The 21,575-nt window shown below is 35.5% G+C and overlaps 1 protein-coding gene and 1 long non-coding RNA gene across 4 annotated transcripts in view; one reads left to right on the top strand and one right to left on the bottom strand.

Annotated features, from left to right (window-relative positions):
• LOC127868338 (uncharacterized) overlaps positions 1-21,575 on the top strand; it is a 153,429-nt gene that overhangs the window by 51,041 nt on the left and 80,813 nt on the right. The window contains exon 1 of one of the 2 annotated variants that reach the window (XR_008044083.1): positions 11,228-11,237. The exons of the other annotated variant lie outside the window; for it this stretch is intronic. This is a non-coding gene — a long non-coding RNA (uncharacterized LOC127868338). Of the gene's footprint in view, positions 1-11,227; positions 11,238-21,575 lie in introns of those variants that run through there. 2 annotated transcript variants of the gene reach the window in all.
• The window catches only part of LOC127868334 (uncharacterized), a 102,109-nt gene that overhangs the window by 64,094 nt on the left and 16,440 nt on the right, over positions 1-21,575 (bottom strand). Inside the window, exons 11-27 of one of the 2 annotated variants that reach the window (XM_052409998.1) lie at positions 20,813-21,013; positions 20,165-20,289; positions 19,637-19,825; positions 19,163-19,259; positions 12,729-12,929; positions 12,091-12,215; positions 11,153-11,335; positions 10,797-10,892; positions 9,893-10,079; positions 9,413-9,526; positions 8,908-9,026; positions 8,417-8,503; positions 8,138-8,209; positions 7,323-7,422; positions 6,662-6,799; positions 4,283-4,356; positions 1,767-3,284 (exon numbers count right to left, since the gene is read on the bottom strand). In XM_052409998.1, coding sequence (XP_052265958.1) covers positions 3,174-3,284; positions 4,283-4,356; positions 6,662-6,799; positions 7,323-7,422; positions 8,138-8,209; positions 8,417-8,503; positions 8,908-9,026; positions 9,413-9,526; positions 9,893-10,079; positions 10,797-10,892; positions 11,153-11,335; positions 12,091-12,215; positions 12,729-12,929; positions 19,163-19,259; positions 19,637-19,825; positions 20,165-20,289; positions 20,813-21,013 — 2,219 coding nt within the window. In that variant the 3' untranslated portion in view covers positions 1,767-3,173. Of the gene's footprint in view, positions 1-1,766; positions 3,285-4,282; positions 4,357-6,661; positions 6,800-7,322; positions 7,423-8,137; positions 8,210-8,416; positions 8,504-8,907; positions 9,027-9,412; positions 9,527-9,892; positions 10,080-10,796; positions 10,893-11,152; positions 11,336-12,090; positions 12,216-12,728; positions 12,930-19,162; positions 19,260-19,636; positions 19,826-20,164; positions 20,290-20,812; positions 21,014-21,575 lie in introns of those variants that run through there. The other variant, XM_052409997.1, reaches the window with a different exon arrangement.

The following is a 21,575-nucleotide window of genomic DNA, read 5'->3' as shown; positions in this document are numbered from 1 at the left end:
GCTTTTAATATTACATATAAAATAATAAATTATTATCTAAAATGAAACTGTGGGTCGATGAATCTAATTTATTACCAAGTCAGGTGTGACACAGTAGATGTCATTATTTGAGTCGCGTTTTGAGAAAACTGGGCATAATGCATGTGCGTAAAGTGTCGTCCCAGATAAGCCTGTGCAGTCCGCACAGACTTATGAAGGACGACACTTTCCCTTTTTATGACATTTTTCGTTTAAATGAAGTCTCTTCTTAGCAAAAATCAAATTGAGGCGGAAAGGGTCGTCCCTGATTAGCCTGTGCGAACTGCACATGCTAATCTGGGACGACACTTTATGCACATGCATTTTGTCCAGTTTTGTCAGAACGCGACTCATTTATGTAAAAAAGGTCGACGTACAAGAAGACCCATCACCACAACAATAAACTTATATTTTGAGCACGCAACTCACACTTTATATTTGCTCCGAACAAACTGGATTTGTAGTACACAGTAGAGCTCAAAATGAAAAACAACGAATTTCGTGTTAAATTAAATTGTCAACATACCAATTATATACACATGTGGTATTTACATGATTGTGTCCAGTGAAAATAAAAATGTTCATTTATTTAAAAACTGCACTATTTACTTATATGGGCACCAAAACTTCCCACGCTGAGTACTATTAATCTAAAATTCATCCACTCTAGCGATCATATTTGCTGAGTGATATGCGATACAATTTTAACCAAAAAATGGTATGCTAAAATGTCTGCTGATGCTGTACAGCGATTGCAGCGTAAAACACAGGTGCATACGTTCAGATGGTGTAATAAATTCATAACAACAATACGTCCATAACCCATTTATGCCTAGCGTCTAGAAAAAAAGCCTTGGCAAACAGCGTAGACCCAGATGAGACGCCGCAGATGCTGCGCTGTTTGTTTAAATGAATTTCTGTAAGAAATATTCTAAATATAGAAATAAATAAACTAGACATCCCTAATCCAATTTCGAAGGATGGGAGATTCCACTAGGCATAAATGGGTTAAAACATAATATTTTGTTGAATAAATATGAAACTGAGTACTCAGGTGCGCATCCTCACAAAAAGGTTAATAACGTGTGTTAAGTTTCATTATTCTAGCTGCATTTTTCAAGTAATTCAAGTTCAAATATTTATCTTTATAAAAAGTAAAATGCAAGAACTCTGCGTGTGTAAAGATGCACCGAAATACCTCAAGTGCACATGCTACTGTATTCCACGTGTGTGACAGATACATCCGACGGACTGGTTGACAACAAAAAACAAAACAATAGTAGAGTATTGAAAGGGAAATTAAAACGACCTTGTGAGTAATTGGAGGTCTGAACTACATATACGTGCAAATTATATACCCAGTGCATGTTCATACACACATATTCATCTAACTTGTAACTTCTGCACAAACATGAAGGATCTTTATGCGCAAACGGCTTCATTTTGGAGCTTCATATATGGTGCATATTATATTACAAAACATTCAAATTAACGTACATCTAAATTTAAAACAATATAAAAGACATGAATTGTTTCATTAAAGTACATGGTAAAACCACAGGTGGTTAGCGTGTGGCTATGATATTAATAAGTACAAACACCATTGTGAATGATAAATAATCATATTATAACGAACAATAAACTTTTCTGAAAAATATTCACTATCAAATATATATTTGAAAGTGAAATTTTTTTCTTCAGAAAAGTTGTTTTTTCGTTATAATATGATTATTTATCATTCACAACGATGTTTTCACTAATTAATATCATAGCCACACGCTAACCACCTGTGGGTAAAACACATCTAAAATTGCACATGTAGAGCGGATCATTAGCATATTGTTAATCAATGTTTATCTAAAAAATACAACTTATTGTAAAATAAAATTTAGAAACATAAACGACGATTTATAAAACAATGACTCCACAAGACATGTAACGTAAACACATTTTTTCAATCAAAACAGATCTCATGTCACAACAACAATAATTCAAGAGTTAAGCCATTAATGTCTAGGGTCTAGAAAAACGGCATTGGCAAACAGCGTAGACCCAGATGAGACGCGGCATGATGCGGCGTCTCATCAGGGTATGCGCTGTTTGCTTAAAGGAATTTCTGAAAGAAATATTTTACGTATAGAAATAAATATACTATACATCCCTAATTTTGGAAATAAATTGATCCAATTTAGAAGGATGGGAGAGTCCACTAGGCATAAATGGGTTAAAGCAATGAACTAACATATATAATTGAGGCAGGCTAAACAGGTGTGTTTTATGTAAGAATTAGACAGGATAGCTAGTAAAGGAGACAGTAAATCAGGTCAGTACTTTGTGGTAATTATAATAATTTTAAGCTTGCGACAATATCATTTTATTTATGTTTCTTAGGAACTCATATTCAAATGCGTTTTTTTTCTTTATACAAAAACAGCATATAATGAACTTAACAAATATCAATTTAATACACCTGATCGTCTATTAACTAATTTTAAGTTGTTGTACCCTAACATTAGCGTACACAAGTAAACACGTGGCCATGGTATCAAAATGAATAATAAAAAAACAAAACCTAAAAGGGATGAAGGTTGATTTTAATGACATATTTTGTGATATTAGTTAAACAGATCTAAAGTATAATGATTGTAAAATAAATTAATACAATAATTATTCTGTCAAATCAACAAATTATTGAGTAAACTGACATCTCTAGCAAGAAATAGCAATGACTATACCATAAAGACAGGTTTAGCATTGAAGACAGCATCAATAAAAAGTATAATGTCAAAGTGTTTTTGTTTCATCTGAATAAAAGGCAATTGGTTGATGTTTAAAAATGGTATGCTGCGAATAAGCAAAAATTAACAGTCCTTTATTTCTTTAACGTTTGGCAGAAAGACAGCGTAACAGCAATAATTATATAATAATACAATGTTTACAATGTTTAAAAAATCAGGCCTGATATTGCTGTGTCTATCTTACATTTGATAATGGTCTCCCGTGGCAACAATGCGAATGACTGCCGTCGATTGGCCAAACCATCCATCTCACATATTTCCATGGTTGCCTAAGGCAACAATAATTATGATGCCCTAGACATACCGCACGGTTCACACATCTCGCATGTTGTCATTGTCATCAATTTCAACCATATCTCACATGTTGTCACGGTCACCCAGGGCAACAATGATGATGACTGCCAGAGACAGATTCAACAGCACAAAACCATGTACAACCAGAACTAAAACCTTGAACGACTTCACGCCCTGAAAGTGAAAAACAGCTAAACAGATCTGTAAATTGCAATCAACGCCGTGCACAAGAATTTAAAGCAAAAATTGCTAAAATCAGAGAGATAGATATCTACGTCTCTGCTAAAATCTTTAATGTTCAGTTAAAATATAAGCTGGAAAGTAAAAATGTCTTCTTCAAAATAGTTGTGCTATAAACATAGACGAACAAAATGCTTAATTTGTAACACTTTAAAGTATGTACCGATAATTTAATCAAGTACATGTATTTAAGTTAATTTTCATCGCACTGCAACTTGATGAGATATCGAATTCATCCAGAATGTAGGGCATTTGTGTAATGCACAAATATGGTAAAAGCAACGTAAGTAGAAGCTTCGAATATTCATGTAATAAAATTTTGATTTTGTTGAATTTAATTCAACATTATTAAAAATGTTCGTGTGAAATTAAACAAATTCAAGTATGTGATAGAGTAAATAAAATTGTTTACATACACATAATATAAAATTTGAGTCGTGCTCTGTGAAAAGGGGGTTTAATGCATGTGCGTAAAGTGTATTCCCAGATTAGCCTGTTCTGTCCGTACAGGCTAATCAGGGACGACACTTTCCGCCTATAATTAATTTTTGCTAAGAAGAGTCTTTTTAAACGAAAATTATCATAAAAGCGGAAAGTTTCGTCCCTGATTAGCCTGTGCGGACTGCACAAGCTAATTTGGGACGACACTTTTCGCATATGAATTAAACTCCCTATTCACTGAGCACGGCTTGAATATACAAATTCATATGTGTTTGCCGTTGTTAACGGTTTTTCAGACCTTTCACGGTCGTCAGTTAACTCAATTGTGCTAGCCGGTTAAACAGTACGAAGTACATGTACATAATGAGACCCGCATTCTAGGTTTTTAGGATGCTACCAGCCAAGTAAAATCATAATAGTGTTATAAAAAGATATGAACATCTTTCACAATAGGTGTGGTTTGATTTATTAAATCAGAACGCATGTATTACCTGTGAGGGTGCGACTGCAGACTCGTGGCCATCCCTGACGGTTTTCAACTCATACGCGCTCCTGGCCTTTTTTGCTAAAATACACCACAAAAACAGGTTTGTTAAATTTTTTAACCATTTTCCCAAACAACGAGAGAACGAGACATAATGATGTTTGAATTGTTTACAAAGCATGCCATGTAACTTACTTGTGAGTTCATTCTGAAGAGATCTCTTACACGGAAAATAACTGATTGCACGTATTTGGGTAACACATTTGTTTTAAACTTATATAACATTATTTTTTATTAATCTATAACTTGGCATTTTTTGTAATTATTTCGACAAATTTACTTTAGGTATATTCAAATTATATTAACTTTAGAATGACCGTTCAGTGCAACCAAATATATATATATATATATATATATATATATATATATATATATATATATATATATATATATATATATATATATATATATATATATATATATATATATATATATATATATATATATACAACTGAATAATCCCGGTGACATAAAGGAACGCCAAAGACAAGCACGTGATGTAAAAGTTTACTGCAATTTCGTATTCCAAATATAATTATGATTTTCTAGCACAGTTTGTCTTAATATATTTTTTTAAACATAATTCATCACTTACATAATAATTGCTGAAATTGCAAACTGGAATTTGTTAAAATATATAAGCTTAAGACTGTTATTAAATAATCAACAACATATGGTTCAACGATTCTATTCGGTGCTTTATTACTATTGTTAAAAAAGAATGTAGACAAAGGACTTTGCAAATGTCCGTTCCACTCAAACGTATTTCAACTAAATTGCTTTAAAGCTACATTACTTACATAATTATCGACTCTTATTTTGTTTTACATGCGACACGAAAGATAAGCATTTGAATGGAACGCATACATTTCTGTATTAGCTTAGACAAATGCAAGCATTTACATATTTGAAAAGTGCGTTTATTAATTATATGAAGACTATAATTAATGGTACAATAAAGATTAAATTCTTGAAATCCTTATCAAGAGAATTGTAGGAGCATTTTAATTTAAAAAAAATTGATACGACAGTCTTAAACGCACCATGTAAGTAATTTAAGTGAGTAAAGTTGATTCAGAATTCATGAATCTCCGAATAGATATTAGAGTCAAACGTTTTTTTGCAAACAACCACACGTGTCAAGATGACGATAAAAATGGTAAAGCAATCAGATGGTCACCTTGCCATGTCAGAATTAGTAATGACAGTTAAGTTTACAATAAATGTTTTGATACCATAACAAAAACAAGAAACCGTCGGAGACGGGTGATGCTCCCCAAACGTTTTTTGGTCACAATATTGCACTGTATATTCAGATAAAAGGAAACGTCTTGAGGGGCATAACTTTGGACAAAATAATACGATGGAGGTTTTAGCAACTTAAACATTTCAAAGGGCCATAACTCTCTAAATAAATCATCTAACCAGAACCCACAAATAACATGCGCGTCTCCTCAAGGTAGTTAAGCTTCCCATAAAGCTTCATTGAATTCAAGTCAGTAGTTGGTGAGTAATAGCCCGGACAAGAATTGCACTATATGTACAGTTTATAGAAAATTTCAAAGGGCCATAATTCTGTGAAAAATCATCCGACCATAACCGGCTGATAATATGCACATGTCCTCTTGATAGTGAAGCTTCCCATAAAGTTTAATTGAAATCCGGTCATTAATTTCTAAGAAATAGCCCCGGACAAAAAATGTGCACGAACGGACGCACGGACGGACGAAGCGGCGACTATATTCTCCCCCCAAAACATTTTGGGGGAGCATAATGATTATAATACAACAAGTTGGACCGAACTATGTTTCTTCCAAGCGCGTGTATTACATCTACCGGTATGTCACCAGTATTGCAGAGCATCACTCTTGTTGTTCAAGTCTAATGAGTCGCGTTCTGAGAAAACTTGGCATAATGTGCAGTCCGCATAGGCTAATCAGTGACGACACTTTCCGCTTTTATGGTATTTTTATTTTCAAAGAAGTCCCCCCTTACCGAAAATCAAGTTAAGGCGAAAAGTGTCGTCCCTGATTAGCCTGTGCGGACTGCACAGTCTAATCTGGGATGACACTTTACGCACATGCATTATGCTCAGTTTTCTCAGAACGCGACTCAATTATCTTGTGAAATTAAAAACTTTTTGCATGGTCAAGTGTTAGTCATTTCTAACCTAATCAAACAAAAAATGCCCTTTTTAAAGTCAAATTCTCAGTTTTAAACAGTGTTCTGTTTCGTTGAATACTAATTGATGGCCAAATATAATTGTTTTCCTAATAATAATTTGAAACGTCATCATTCTTTTATATAATGAACAATTAAAACCTACCAGATTTAGTGCAGCATCCGTAGATAAAACAGACCAGATCTACCACACACAGCCAGCCTACGTACACCCAGAGTATGATCCTTACATAGCCTGGTGTCCTTGACGCAGCCAGAGCCGTACCGGAGAAAATATTTGTAACTGAATGAAAATAGTGCAACATCAAATAATAGACTTAAAGAAATTCCATCTAAATGGGATATTACAATCTTAAGAAGCAATGAAACGTGAAAAAACAGTAATAATATATTTTCACTTGTTTTACATGAATTCACACTTTGGACAAACATTACAAAAGTATATGTACACATACATAGTGGGTACTGTATTTTCTATAGTGAAAAAAGACAGATAAAGGTCCATAATTCTGCTTATCATGGAAGCAGCATAAACGACTTCCTTAACGAGTTTCTGTGCATATCAAGGCAATTCAGTTAGCAGTCATGGAGTATGCTCAACATATATTCTATCGTGGAAAACAAAACAGACAAAGGGTCATAATTCTGTCAAAAATGATCAAAACTAAATTATTTTCCTTACAATCATTCGAATATAAAGGTAAATAAGTAAAAACGTAAATGAAAACACACAAGCTTTTTAGTGGAAATATACACAAGAAATAACTTGTTTAGTGTTTAAATGAAACCCATAATATCTAGCTTACTTGAGCAAGCATGAGCAGCGACTCCCACCAGTGTGTGGGCCACATTGAAGATAGGCCTCTTGGGGGTCCCAGGGTGAGGTCTAAACAGGGCCATGATAGGCTGCGAAACAAAGCAAAGTGATTGGAATATATACAAACAAGAAACCGTCGGAGACGGGTGATGCTCCCCCAAGTTTTTTTGTCACAATATTGCACTATATATTCAGATAAAAGGAAACGTCTTGAGGGCACAGTAGTTGGGGGACAATATTTTTTTATAGAAAATTTCAAAGGGCCATAACTCTGTGAAAAATCATCCGACCAGAAACCGCTGATAATATGCACATCTCCTCTTGGTAGTGAAGCTTTCCATAAAGTTTCATTGAATTCCGGTCATTAGTTGCTGAGAAATAGCTCGGACAAAAATTGTGCACGGACGGACAGACAGACGCACACAAACACGCACGGACAGACGAAGCGGCAACTATTTATTTTGGGGGAGCACAAAAACTACAAGAGTACACTCGGACATGTAAACTGTATGTGTAAATTGTACGAAAGAAGTCAACACATACTTTCAGCTATTTTACGAATAATTGTATGTCCAATATTTGTTATATTCGTTTAACAACCATTTATTCACATTATTTAGTTCCAATTCTAACGGACACATGGAACGTAAGAAAGAATGCTATGTTCGCAAGGTTTTGTCCCAGATTAGACTGTGCAGTCCGCACAGGCTAATCAGAGACAACACTTTCCGCCTAAACGTGTATCGAGGCATCTTGAGAATCTGCAAGAATTGAAAATGCAAACATGTGTCAAAATACACTTACATTTATAAGGGTGAGAGCCATGACCACAATTCCTATAATCGGATGGGACTTATCAAAATTTGAGCCAGTAATCTGAAATAAACATGCAATGTGTATATTCCCTAAATCGTTGTGACATTTAAATAGAAATATTTATTTAAAAAACCTCAATTGTTACAAATGCAATAAACACATTACAATTAAAAATTACCCACAAAATGTTTAAATCACACTTTAAACCATCACATTTACAAAAATGAAATCACTATCATTACTGTTGCTTTTAATGTATGCATTTACCTCAGCATATCCCTTTACGTACACGAAAATGACGACAAAAGAAGCTGCAGTGAGCAAGAACACTGTCACCATGCAGGCCCTGTGAATCTGCAACATGATCATAACACTTATTAGCATGAGCAATACCAAACTTTTATGTTAAAGTGTATCTTTATATTGTCACTACTTTAAGAACCGCATAGTTCTAAACTTGAGCTCAGTAATAAAATTATCAATCCTTCTGTTAAGAAGAGTAATGATTAAAAACATATGTTGTCAGTAAATCAGCATCTAAATTAAAGACAGTTTGGATACTTTTTCGACAAAAGGTCGTTCTTAATACGGATTATTTTCTATGGCATGTACAGAAAAAAATAAAACAAAAATAATACTTTCAACCTTATAAAAAAGCGAAGCAATTATCAAACATATGTATACGGAAATAACCGGGAACTAATGTACCATGCTGTAAACAGTTAAAACTTAAAATGTGTCAGTCCATTGGAACTCACCACAAACCATCGTTTCTGACTGCACCATTCAAAGCCTTCAGGCCAGACATCTTTGTAGAATCGTGCAGAAAATATGCCAAAAGAGGCCAGCAACATCCAGGCTATCACCATTAAAATGCCTGACAACAAACATAACACAGAATATTTCAGAAGCTACAAATAAAATGTTGATTGTTTTAGCATTTAGGCTGAACATTCACTCTGTCAAAGGGCATAGATGAAACACAACTTTTGATAAATGATGTTATAGACATTACTACATGCAACCTTTATGTAGAAAAGCTGACGCTTTAATGCTTGCTGTATAATGTCAATGTCAATGTCAATGACAATGTCAATGGCAATGGCAATGTTTATTTTCATAAATTACACGTCATGTGTTCCTCACACTGTGAGTAATGGATTTCTTTCATATGAATTGAAAGGCCAATTTCTAACTGGCAATTTGTCGGTATATTTCCTAAAATAAAAGAATCATATTCAACAATAAGTTAATAGGACTTACCATGCACTTTAATGAGGGTAATTTTCGTACTAGTGCCCCCTATTTCCTGGATAGCCTGGAAGTCCGCGACCTGATCTGACACAAGCGGGGTCACACTGTGCTTCATGAGGAAACCTAAACACCACAGAGCATATGGTTCAAAAACAGAGCAAATATACAGTTTAAGTTTTTAAAACTAGAATTGCATTTGAAGCTTAATTGTTTGTGTTATAGAAATGTAAACTAAATACAGCAATGCCATTGCTCAAATTTAAAACATAATCAATTATATTCTTCACCGATTAAGTTTTCCTAACCTGTTATAACCTTAAAAAAAACACCCTCGACATGTTCACTATACAACATTGACTTGATTTTAATCGATACAAATGTATAAATAGCTATTGCAATTTGACATCGTATACTCATTTCAATCTAAATTAATGTTTGCTACATTAACTATATTATAATGACGGAAACCACCACGGACTACTGGTTTACCTTCTGAGGCAGATCCGTAGGCATAGAACAACGTGAAGTCATCATTCAAGTCAAAGAACGTGGTGGACCTCTCCGCGGCCCGCCTCTTACGCCTGTTGGTGGATGGGGCGACTTTTTTCCTCTTGAAAGTGCAGGTTATGACTCCGTCTTTCGAGGATGTCGTCACACCAGTTAAACCAAACTGTGGCTGTAATTTGCAAAAGGTGTTTAACCTATGTATTTGCATCCATCTAAAAATGTCCGAACTTCTTGAAGCAAACTTATTTTCACAGATTTTGGCATGTTTTGAAGTTTGTCGTTAAATGCTTTCTATTGATAAATGTAAACATTTGCACTAAAAAGCTGCAGTAAAAAAATCAAGAATAAAATTTAAAAAAGAAAAAAAGTAACCCTCAACTGGGCTCGAAACACTGACGCCTGGAGTCCTGGAGTAAAATGTCTACCACTCAGACCCCGCGACCATCCTTCCGCATACAATACGAGATGTATTTTATACTATATATAAGCAATCCGCGTAGTTTCACAAAATCTAACTACAACAACAGAACTCTCCAAATTGTTCAATTGTTTCGCGTTGCAACGCTTTATAATTTTCAGGTTTTTAAATCGTTAAAAGATGCCAATAATGGCTATATTAGAGCATGGTTAATCTTCAGTATTACTGTTTCCTCACAAATATCATTACTAAATCGAAAATATGCGAATCTGAAACAACTGTTTTAAACTTTGTCAATTTACCAAAACGTGAAAAGGCCCCTTAAAGCAAGAAATAATTTTCCGGTTTTCCTTGTACGTATGCCTATGACAGCATTTGTTCTTAAATGAAATATATAAAGCATTTAAGATAGTCCTTCTAACTAAAAACTAACTGACTAAATGTAAGAATGAAGTGGTGAGCGAATACCTGCTCCAGACGGCTGTTACTACGCCCTTTATTGTAAGACGAGGACACAGTAACTTGGTCACCATTAGCGACACATTCAAATACACTGTCGTCACCCTGAAAGTCAACGAAAATGAAAGGGTAGAGCTATTTTGAATTCTAAAACAAACCAACGAAAAGTTAATATACTGAATATTGTATAAATTCAGCTTGCTTGTTTACGTGCATTTTGTACTTGATAAGATAGAATTTTCTGAACATATATTGCGGGTATAGTAACCCTTTTTATTACTTTGGTATCTATCTCAACTAAAAAACATCTTAACATAGCACTGTGTGTTCTTTGGCGAATGAAAAACACCGAAAAAAACACCAACCATGTTCTCATCTTTAGACAGCCCTATTGCACAATACGCATTCTGAGGTCTTTTGCAGGCAAGGGAGAATAGTATGTCATCCCCAGTTTCCTTCCAAGTCAGCATGAAGTCACAGTTGCCTCCCTTGCAGCCATCATGAAAGCAGCTGTAAACTTTACCACAATCTGAAGGACGAGTAATTTCCTGAAATACAGCCATGTTTGCTGATTCACTTTACATATCATTAGTTATATTTTAAAAATTTGTAACGTACAGTTCATTTAAACAGATAAAATAGTTAGTTAACTAAGGTAGTATGCGTTGATATAAGTATGTTACACTAGTATCGAAATTTTATTTGCACAAAGTCGGTTACGAATTTACACATGAAACAATCGTGGCGGACGGACGACAGCCCTTTTGTGTTTAATACTTCTCTATTCAATGGCGATTAAATAATACAACACGGGTGCTCTATGTATTTTATCATAATTTCCTATTTCCGTATTAGATTAATTTCCCTTCAAATAAATTATCGAGAGCATATTTTGGAGGTAAATAGGGCTGCAAATAGTGTCTTTTTCAACAAATAATTGACCAGAAGACGAATGTAGATCGTTTCTCTTGTTGTTTGTTCAATTTTTCACCACCGCGATGTTAACCAATATATGATCACCTCATCACTTAATCAGGAAGTATCAATGGTACAATTAACCCATTTATGCCCAGTGAACTATCCCATCCTTCTAATTTGGATCAATTTCTTTCCAAAATGAGGGATGTCCGGTATATTTATTTCTATATTTAGAATATTTCTTTCAGAAATTCTTTTAAGCAAACAGCGCAGACCCTGATAAGACGCCGCATCATGCGGCGTCTCATCTGGGTCGACGCTGTTTGCCAAGGCATTTTTCTAGACGCTAGGCATAAATGGGTTAATCTACATGCAAATAGCTTACCCCTGTTTGTGTGTCCGGAACGGGCGGTGTTTTAGTCGTCCAATCATAAAGCTTGGCTCCGCCCAGGAAGTCAATCTTCTCAGCGGAGTAAATGTCAGGTGTTTCAGAATGGTACTTAATTGTTCCTGAAATATGCATGTGCCGCTATATATGTTTTACTTCCGTTCTAGAGCGTATTATCATTGTCATTGTAGTTGCAAGATTGTGTAGAATCCATTTTTGTATTACTTATATATTCGATAAAAAAGCGTGTTAAAATATGTGTCTTTATTCAGGGGAAATATTGCGTACATACAATTTGCTTATTGCTTATTGCATGTGTTTGAGTTGATTTAGGTTGCAAAGGAAATTCTGTTTCAAGTTTAACATTCATTGTACACTTTGAAGAATGTGTAAAAGTAAAAGATTTCAACAATATATTGCTAAATGGATCCTGTTGTGCTTTTTAAAGAAGCATAAAATTACCTTGGGTAGAATAATAACATGAGTATAAGAAGATTTTGTAATAATCAAACGACAATCAATTAACATCATTATCGCATTAATGAAAAAATGAAAATAGGTCCCAATCGCGTCACCGAGGAAGCAGATGAAAATGTACACCTAATTGACGATCTTAATAAAGTCTTTACACTTACCGTTATCCGCAGTCCCATGAGCAATAAGAAGAAAATACGGATTGCTTATATCAAAGAAATGACCGTCATCGCTTGGAACACGTCTTTTTCGTGTTGATGAGCCTCCTGCCAATTGAACGTTGACCTTTCTCTCAAATTTACAGGTAAGGACGCCGTTTTTGTAATCACCGGCTAAAAGATTAACGCCGAATGTCTTCTGCAACATGATACATAACAGGAAAATATTTTGGATTTTAAATAAGAGTAGACTTGGAAATAATTAAAAAAGCTAGAATACACATTGAATGTACTGACGATAAAAAAAATAATTAATCAACATGAACACTATAACGGAAAATAAACATTACCATGATGATTTGAAATGAACGCAATATTTTGTAATACCTGTTATATGCTAGTTAAAGTCGTTATTATGATAATGGGGATAAGCATTTACATAATAAAAAAGCATGTATTGGTATTTAAAAGTACACGTATGGCGTTATGAAAACCAAAGGTACGATGATACCCCCTCCACACATAGGAGCGGCGCTCTGTGGAAATGGGGTAAAATGCACGTGCGTATAATGTCGTCCCAAATTAGCCAGTGCATTCCGCATAGCCGTATAAGGGCCGACACTTTCCGCCTTAACTGGATTTTTGCTAAGAAGAGACTTGAAACAAAAAATATCATAAAAGCTTTAAGTGGCGTCCATGTTGAGCCTGTGCTTTACAGTCTAATCTGGGACGACGTTTTTCGCTCATGACTTTCCACAGAGCACGGCTCACAGATTTACCTGTATGAAACAGACAGATGTGCAACTTAAGTTTCTTTTTGAATCAATATGACGACTAAAATAACCCAATACGGTAAACATTTTTTGTTGAAACTATGGTAGTATATTTGTAACACATGTGAAGACGGTGCTCAAGATATGTTGTCAATTTTCGACCATACCGATATAGTGATTCGCACTTTACGAGAAATCCCTACTTTTAAAATCGCGGGTTGAACAAGCAGTACACACAAATATTAAAACGATTATACCACATACCACATCAAGATTCGTGTTGTACTTGTATGCCTCGTTATACGAAGAGTGTACGGTAGGTACTCCATTTAATGTCACACATTGTGCAACACTATCATGGCCCTGAAATAAATGTGGTTATATCCTTATGCCAATCTAAAGTGCGATCCTAGTCATTACAATACTTCAGGATGGTTAAATTACTATTTAGAAAGTATTTCACATCCGCTTTGTATTTCAATGACCCTGATGTATCGAAAGATAAATGCTGCTTCTGATAATTATTCACCAAGAAGACTTTAAAAAATCCGAGTAGTATGTTACAGTTGGCTTTGCTCATCAGTTGTAACGTTACAGAACAAGCCCTGATATGGCTTTCATGCATAAGATTAGTAGCATGCCTATGCACACCATTTATTACATTGTCAAATTTTGGACAGCTGAAAATTGATGCTTGCTCAGCTTTCAATTGGCAACAATTATTGGACAAATATTATTACCATCTGCAGGTCCTCTGAAAATCCCAGAGCCATGTAGTAATCAGGTGACGACGTCTTTCTCTTCACTTCAAATTCCACCACAGTGTTGTTCTTGGACGGCCTCCACTGGACGCTGTACTGGCAGTTTTGTGAGCAGTTTCGCGGCATTATGCAGCTCACTATGCTCCCGCAGCCGGTAGGCTGATTGATCTGAAATCGGGATTTAAGTAGTCTATTTTAAACCCAATAAGTGATTAAATGCCGGTAGACCACATAAATACGAGTTCTGCGTCTTCTTCTTAACCCCTTTATGCCTTGTGGACTCTCCCATCCTTCTAATCTGGATCAATTTATTTCCAAAATTAGGGATGTCCAGTAAATTTATTTCTATATTTAGAATATTTCTTACAGAAATTCCTTGAAGCAAACAGCGCAGACCCTTATTAGACGCCGCATCATGCGGCGTCTCATCTGGGTCTTCGCTCTTTGCCAATGCATTTTTTTCTAGACGCTAGGCATAAATGGGTTAATCTACATGCAAATAGCTTACCCCTGTTTGTGTGTCCGGAACGTGCGGTGTTTTAGTCGTCCAATCATAAAGCTTGGCTCCGCCCAGGAAGTCAATCTTCTCAGCGGAGTAAATGTCAGGTGTTTCAGAATGGTACTTAATTGTTCCTGAAATATGCATGTGCCGCTATATATGTTTTACTTCCGTTCTAGAGCGTATTATCATTTTCATTGTAGTTGCAAGAATGTGTAGAATCCATTTTTGTATTACTTATATATTCGATAAAAAAGCGTGTTAAAATATGTGTTTTTTTATTCAGGGGAAATATTGCGTACATACAATTTGCTTATTGCTTATTGCATGTGTTTGAGTTGATTTAGGTTGATTTAGGTTGCAAAGGAAATTCTGTTTAAAGTTGAACATTCATTGTACACTTTGAAGAATGTGTAAAAGTAAAAGATTTCAACAATATGTTGCTAAATGAATCCGGTTGTGCTTTTTAAAGAAGCATAAAATTACCTTGGGTAGAATAATAACATGAGTATAAGAAGATTTTGTAATAATCAAACGACAATCAATTAACACCATTATCGCATTAATGAAAAAATAAAAATAGGTCCCAATCGCGTGACCGAGGAAGCAGATGAAAATGTACATCTAATTGACGATCTTAATAAAGTCTTTACACTGACCGTTATCCGCAGTCCCATGAGCAATAAGAAGAAAATACGGATTGCTTATATCAAAGAAATGACTGTCATCGATTGGAACACGTCTTTTTCGTGTTGATGAGCCTCCTGCCAATTGAACGTTGACCTTTCTCTCAAATTTACAGGTAAGGACGCCGTTTTTGTAATCACCGGCTAAAAGATTAACGCCGAATGTATTCTGCAACATGATAAATAACAGGAAAATATTTTGGATTTTAAATAAGAGTAAACTTGGAAATAATTAAAAAAGCTAGAATACACATTGAATGTACTGCCGATATAAAAACTAATTAATCAACATGAATTCTATAACGGAAAATAAGCATTATCATGATGATTTGAAATGAACGCAATATTTTGTAATACCTGTTATATGCTAGTTAAAGTCGTTATTATGATAATGGGGATAAGCATTTACATAATAAAAAAGCATGTATTGGTAACTTAAAAGTACACGTATGGCGTTATGAAAACCAAAGGTACTATGATACCCCCTCCACACATAGGAGCGGCGCTCTGTGGAAATGGGGTAAAATGCACGTGCGTATAATGTCGTCCCAAATTAGCCAGTGCATTCCGCATAGCCTCATATGGGCCGACACTTTCCGCCTAAACTGGATTTTTGCTAAGAAGAGACTTGAAACAAAAAATATCATAAAAGCTTAAAGTGGCGTCCATGTTTAGCCTGTGCTTTACAGTCTAATCTGGGACGACGTTTTTCGCTCATGACTTTCCACAGAGCACGGCCCATAGATTTACCTGTATGAAACAGACAGATGTGCAACTTAGTTTCAAATACTTTTCTTTTTGAATCAATATGACGACCAAAATAACCCAATACGGTAAACATTTTTTGTTGAAACTATGGTAGTATATTTGTAACACATGTGAAGACGGTGCTCAAGATATGTTGTCAATTTTCGACCATACCGATATAGTGATTCGCACTTTACGAGAAATCCCTACTTTTAAAATCGCGGGTTGAACAAGCAGTACACACAAATATTAAAACGATTATACCACATACCACATCAAGATTCGTGTTGTACTTGTATGCCTCGTTATACGAAGAGTGTACGGTAGGTACTCCATTTAATGTCACACATTGTGCAACACTATCATGGCCCTGAAATAAATGTGGTTATATCCTTATGCCAATCTAAAGTGCGATCCTAGTCATTACAATACTTCAGGATGGTTAAATTACTATTTAGAAAGTATTTCACATCCGCTTTGTATTTCAATGACCCTGATGTATCGAAAGATAAATGCTGCTTCTGATAATTATTACCAAGAAGACTTTAAAAAATCCGAGTAGTATGTTACAGTTGGCTTTGCTCATCAGTTGTAACGTTACAGAACAAGCCCTGATATGGCTTTCATGCATAAGATTAGTAGCATGCCTATGCACACCATTTATTACATTGTCAAATTTTGGACAGCTGAAAATTGATGCTTGCTCAGCTTTCAATTGGCAACAATTATTGGACAAATATTATTACCATCTGCAGGTCCTCTGAAAATCCCAGAGCCATGTAGTAATCAGGTGACGACGTCTTTCTCTTCACTTCAAATTCCACCACAGTGTTGTTCTTGGACGGCCTCCACTGGACGCTGTACTGGCAGTTTTGTGAGCAGTTTCGCGGCATTATGCAGCTCACTATGCTCCCGCAGCCGGTAGGCTGATTGATCTGAAATCGGGATTTAAGTAGTCTATTTTAAACCCAATAAGTGATTAAATGCCTGTAGACCACATAAATACGAGTTCTGCGTCTTCTTCTTAACCCCTTTATGCCTTGTGGACTCTCCCATCCTTCTAATCTGGATCAATTTATTTCCAAAATTAGGGATGTCCAGTAAATTTATTTCTATATTTAGAATATTTCTTACAGAAATTCCTTGAAGCAAACAGCGCAGACCCTTATTAGACGCCGCATCATGCGGCGTCTCATCTGGGTCTTCGCTCTTTGCCAATGCATTTTTTTCTAGACGCTAGGCATAAATGGGTTAATCTACATGCAAATAGCTTACCCCTGTTTGTGTGTCCGGAACGTGCGGTGTTTTAGTCGTCCAATCATAAAGCTTGGCTCCGCCCAGGAAGTCAATCTTCTCAGCGGAGTAAATGTCAGGTGTTTCAGAATGGTACTTAATTGTTCCTGAAATATGCATGTGCCGCTATATATGTTTTACTTCCGTTCTAGAGCGTATTATCATTTTCATTGTAGTTGCAAGAATGTGTAGAATCCATTTTTGTATTACTTATATATTCGATAAAAAAGCGTGTTAAAATATGTGTTTTTTATTCAGGGGAAATATTGCGTACATACAATTTGCTTATTGCTTATTGCATGTGTTTGAGTTGATTTAGGTTGATTTAGGTTGCAAAGGAAATTCTGTTTAAAGTTGAACATTCATTGTACACTTTGAAGAATGTGTAAAAGTAAAAGATTTCAACAATATGTTGCTAAATGAATCCGGTTGTGCTTTTTAAAGAAGCATAAAATTACCTTGGGTAGAATAATAACATGAGTATAAGAAGATTTTGTAATAATCAAACGACAATCAATTAACACCATTATCGCATTAATGAAAAAATAAAAATAGGTCCCAATCGCGTGACCGAGGAAGCAGATGAAAATGTACATCTAATTGACGATCTTAATAAAGTCTTTACACTGACCGTTATCCGCAGTCCCATGAGCAATAAGAAGAAAATACGGATTGCTATATCAAAGAAATGACTGTCATCGATTGGAACACGTCTTTTTCGTGTTGATGAGCCTCCTGCCAATTGAACGTTGACCTTTCTCTCAAATTTACAGGTAAGGACGCCGTTTTTGTAATCACCGGCTAAAAGATTAACGCCGAATGTATTCTGCAACATGATAAATAACAGGAAAATATTTTGGATTTTAAATAAGAGTAAACTTGGAAATAATTAAAAAAGCTAGAATACACATTGAATGTACTGCCGATATAAAAACTAATTAATCAACATGAATTCTATAACGGAAAATAAGCATTATCATGATGATTTGAAATGAACGCAATATTTTGTAATACCTGTTATATGCTAGTTAAAGTCGTTATTATGATAATGGGGATAAGCATTTACATAATAAAAAGCATGTATTGGTAACTTAAAAGTACACGTATGGCGTTATGAAAACCAAAGGTACTATGATACCCCCTCCACACATAGGAGCGGCGCTCTGTGGAAATGGGGTAAAATGCACGTGCGTATAATGTCGTCCCAAATTAGCCAGTGCATTCCGCATAGCCTCATATGGGCCGACACTTTCCGCCTAAACTGGATTTTGCTAAGAAGAGACTTGAAACAAAAAATATCATAAAAGCTTAAAGTGGCGTCCATGTTTAGCCTGTGCTTTACAGTCTAATCTGGGACGACGACGTTTTTCGCTCATGACTTTCCACAGAGCACGGCCCATAGATTTACCTGTATGAAACAGACAGATGTGCAACTTAGTTTCAAATACTTTTCTTTTTGAATCAATATGACGACCAAAATAACCCAATACGGTAAACATTTTTTGTTGAAACTATGGTAGTATATTTGTAACACATGTGAAGACGGTGCTCAAGATATGTTGTCAATTTTCGACCATACCGATATAGTGATTCGCACTTTACGAGAAATCCCTACTTTTAAAATCGCGGGTTGAACAAGCAGTACACACAAATATTAAAACGATTATACCACATACCACATCAAGATTCGTGTTGTACTTGTATGCCTCGTTATACGAAGAGTGTACGGAAGGTACTCCATTTAATGTCACACATTGTGCAACACTATCATGGCCCTGAAATAAATGTTGTTATATCCTTATGCCAATCTAAAGTGCGAACCTAGTCATTACACTACTTCAGGACGGTTAAATTACTATTTAGAAAGTATTTCACATCCGCTTTGTATTTCAATGACGCTGATGTATCGAAAGAGAAATGCTGCTTCTAATAATTATTCACCAAGAAGACTTAAAAAAATCCGAGTAGTATGTTACAGTTGGCGTTCCTCATCAGTTGTAACGTTACAGAAAAAGCCCCGATATGGTTTTCATGCATAAGATTAGTAACATGCCTATGCACACCATTAATTACATTGTCAAATTTTGGACAGCTGAAAATTGGTGCTTGCTCAGCTTTCAATTGGCAACAATTATTGGACAAATATTATTACCATCTGCAGGTCCTCTGAAAATCCCAGAGCCATGTAGTAATCAGGTGACGACGTCTTTCTCTTCACTTCAAATTCCACCACAGTGTTGTTCTTGGACGGCCTCCACTGGACGCTGTACTGGCAGTTTTGTGTGCAGTTTCGCGGCATTATGCAGCTCACTATGCTCCCGCAGCCGGTAGGCTGATTGATCTGAAATCGGGATTTAAGTAGTCTATTTTACATCCAATAAGTGATTAAATGCCGGTAGACCACATAAATACACGAGTTCTGCGTCTTCTTCTTAACTCATGTATGCTTTGTGGACTCTCCATCCTTCTAATTTGGATCAATTTATTTCCAAAATTAGGGATGTCCAGTATATTTATTTCTATATTTAGAATATTTCTTACAGAAATTCTTTTAAGCAAACAGCGCAGACCCTGATAAGACGCCGCATCATGCGGCGTCTCATCTGGGTCGACGCTGTTTGCCAAGGCATTTTTCTAGACGCTAGGCATAAATGGGTTAATCTACATGCAAATAGCTTACCCCTGTTTGTGTGTCCGGAACGGGCGGTGTTTTAGTCGTCCAATCATAAAGCTTGGCTCCGCCCAGGAAGTCAATCTTCTCAGCGGAGTAAATGTCAGGTGTTTCAGAATGGTACTTAATTGTTCCTGAAATATGCATGTGCCGCTATATATGTTTTACTTCCGTTCTAGAGCGTATTATCATTTTCATTGTAGTTGCAAGATTGTGTAGAATCCATTTTTGTATTACTTATATATTCGATAAAAAAGCGTGTTAAAATATGTGTCTTTATTCAGGGGAAACATTGCGTACATACAATTTGCTTATTGCTTATTGCATGTGTTTGAGTTGATTTAGGTTGATTTAGGTTGCAAAGGACATTCTGTTTCAAGTTTAACATTCATTGTACACTTTGAAGAATGTGTAAAAGTAAAAGATTTCAACAATATATTGCTAAATGGATCCTGTTGTGCTTTTTAAAGAAGCATAAAATTACCTTGGGTAGAATAATAACATGAGTATAAGAAGATTTTGTAATAATCAAACGACAATCAATTAACATCATTATCGCATTAATGAAAAAATGAAAATAGGTCCCAATCGCGTCACCGAGGAAGCAGATGAAAATGTACACCTAATTGACGATCTTAATAAAGTCTTTACACTTACCGTTATCCGCAGTCCCATGAGCAATAAGAAGAAAATACGGATTGCTTATATCAAAGAAATGACCGTCATCGCTTGGAACACGTCTTTTTCGTGTTGATGAGCCTCCTGCCAATTGAACGTTGACCTTTCTCTCAAATTTACAGGTAAGGACGCCGTTTTTGTAATCACCGGCTAAAAGATTAACGCCGAATGTCTTCTGCAACATGATACATAACAGGAAAATATTTTGGATCTTAAATAAGAGTAGACTTGGAAATAATTAAAAAAGCTAGAATACACATTGAATGTACTGACGATATAAAAAATAATTAATCAACATGAACACTATAACGGAAAATAAACATTACCATGATGATTTGAAATGAACGCAATATTTTGTAATACCTGTTATATGCTAGTTAAAGTCGTTATTATGATAATGGGGATAAGCATTTACATAATAAAAAAGCATGTATTGGTAACTTAAAAGTAACACGTATGGCGTTATGAAAACCAAAGGTACTATGATACCCCCTCCACACATAGGAGCGGCGCTCTGTGGAAATGGGGTAAAATGCACAGTGCGTATAATGTCGTCCCAAATTAGCCAGTGCATTCCGCATAGCCGTATAAGGGCCGACACTTTCCGCCTTAACTGGATTTTTGCTAAGAAGAGACTTGAAACAAAAAATATCATAAAAGCTTAAAGTGGCGTCCATGTTTAGCCTGTGCTTTACAGTCTAATCTGGGACGACGTTTTTCGCTCATGACTTTCCACAGAGCA

Source organism: Dreissena polymorpha, chromosome 2 (assembly GCF_020536995.1).
Source record: "Dreissena polymorpha isolate Duluth1 chromosome 2, UMN_Dpol_1.0, whole genome shotgun sequence".
NCBI classification, from domain to species: Eukaryota; Metazoa; Mollusca; class Bivalvia; order Myida; family Dreissenidae; genus Dreissena; species Dreissena polymorpha.
The sequence above is the reverse complement of the archived record's forward strand: the minus strand, read 5'-3'. Positions and strand labels throughout refer to the sequence as shown.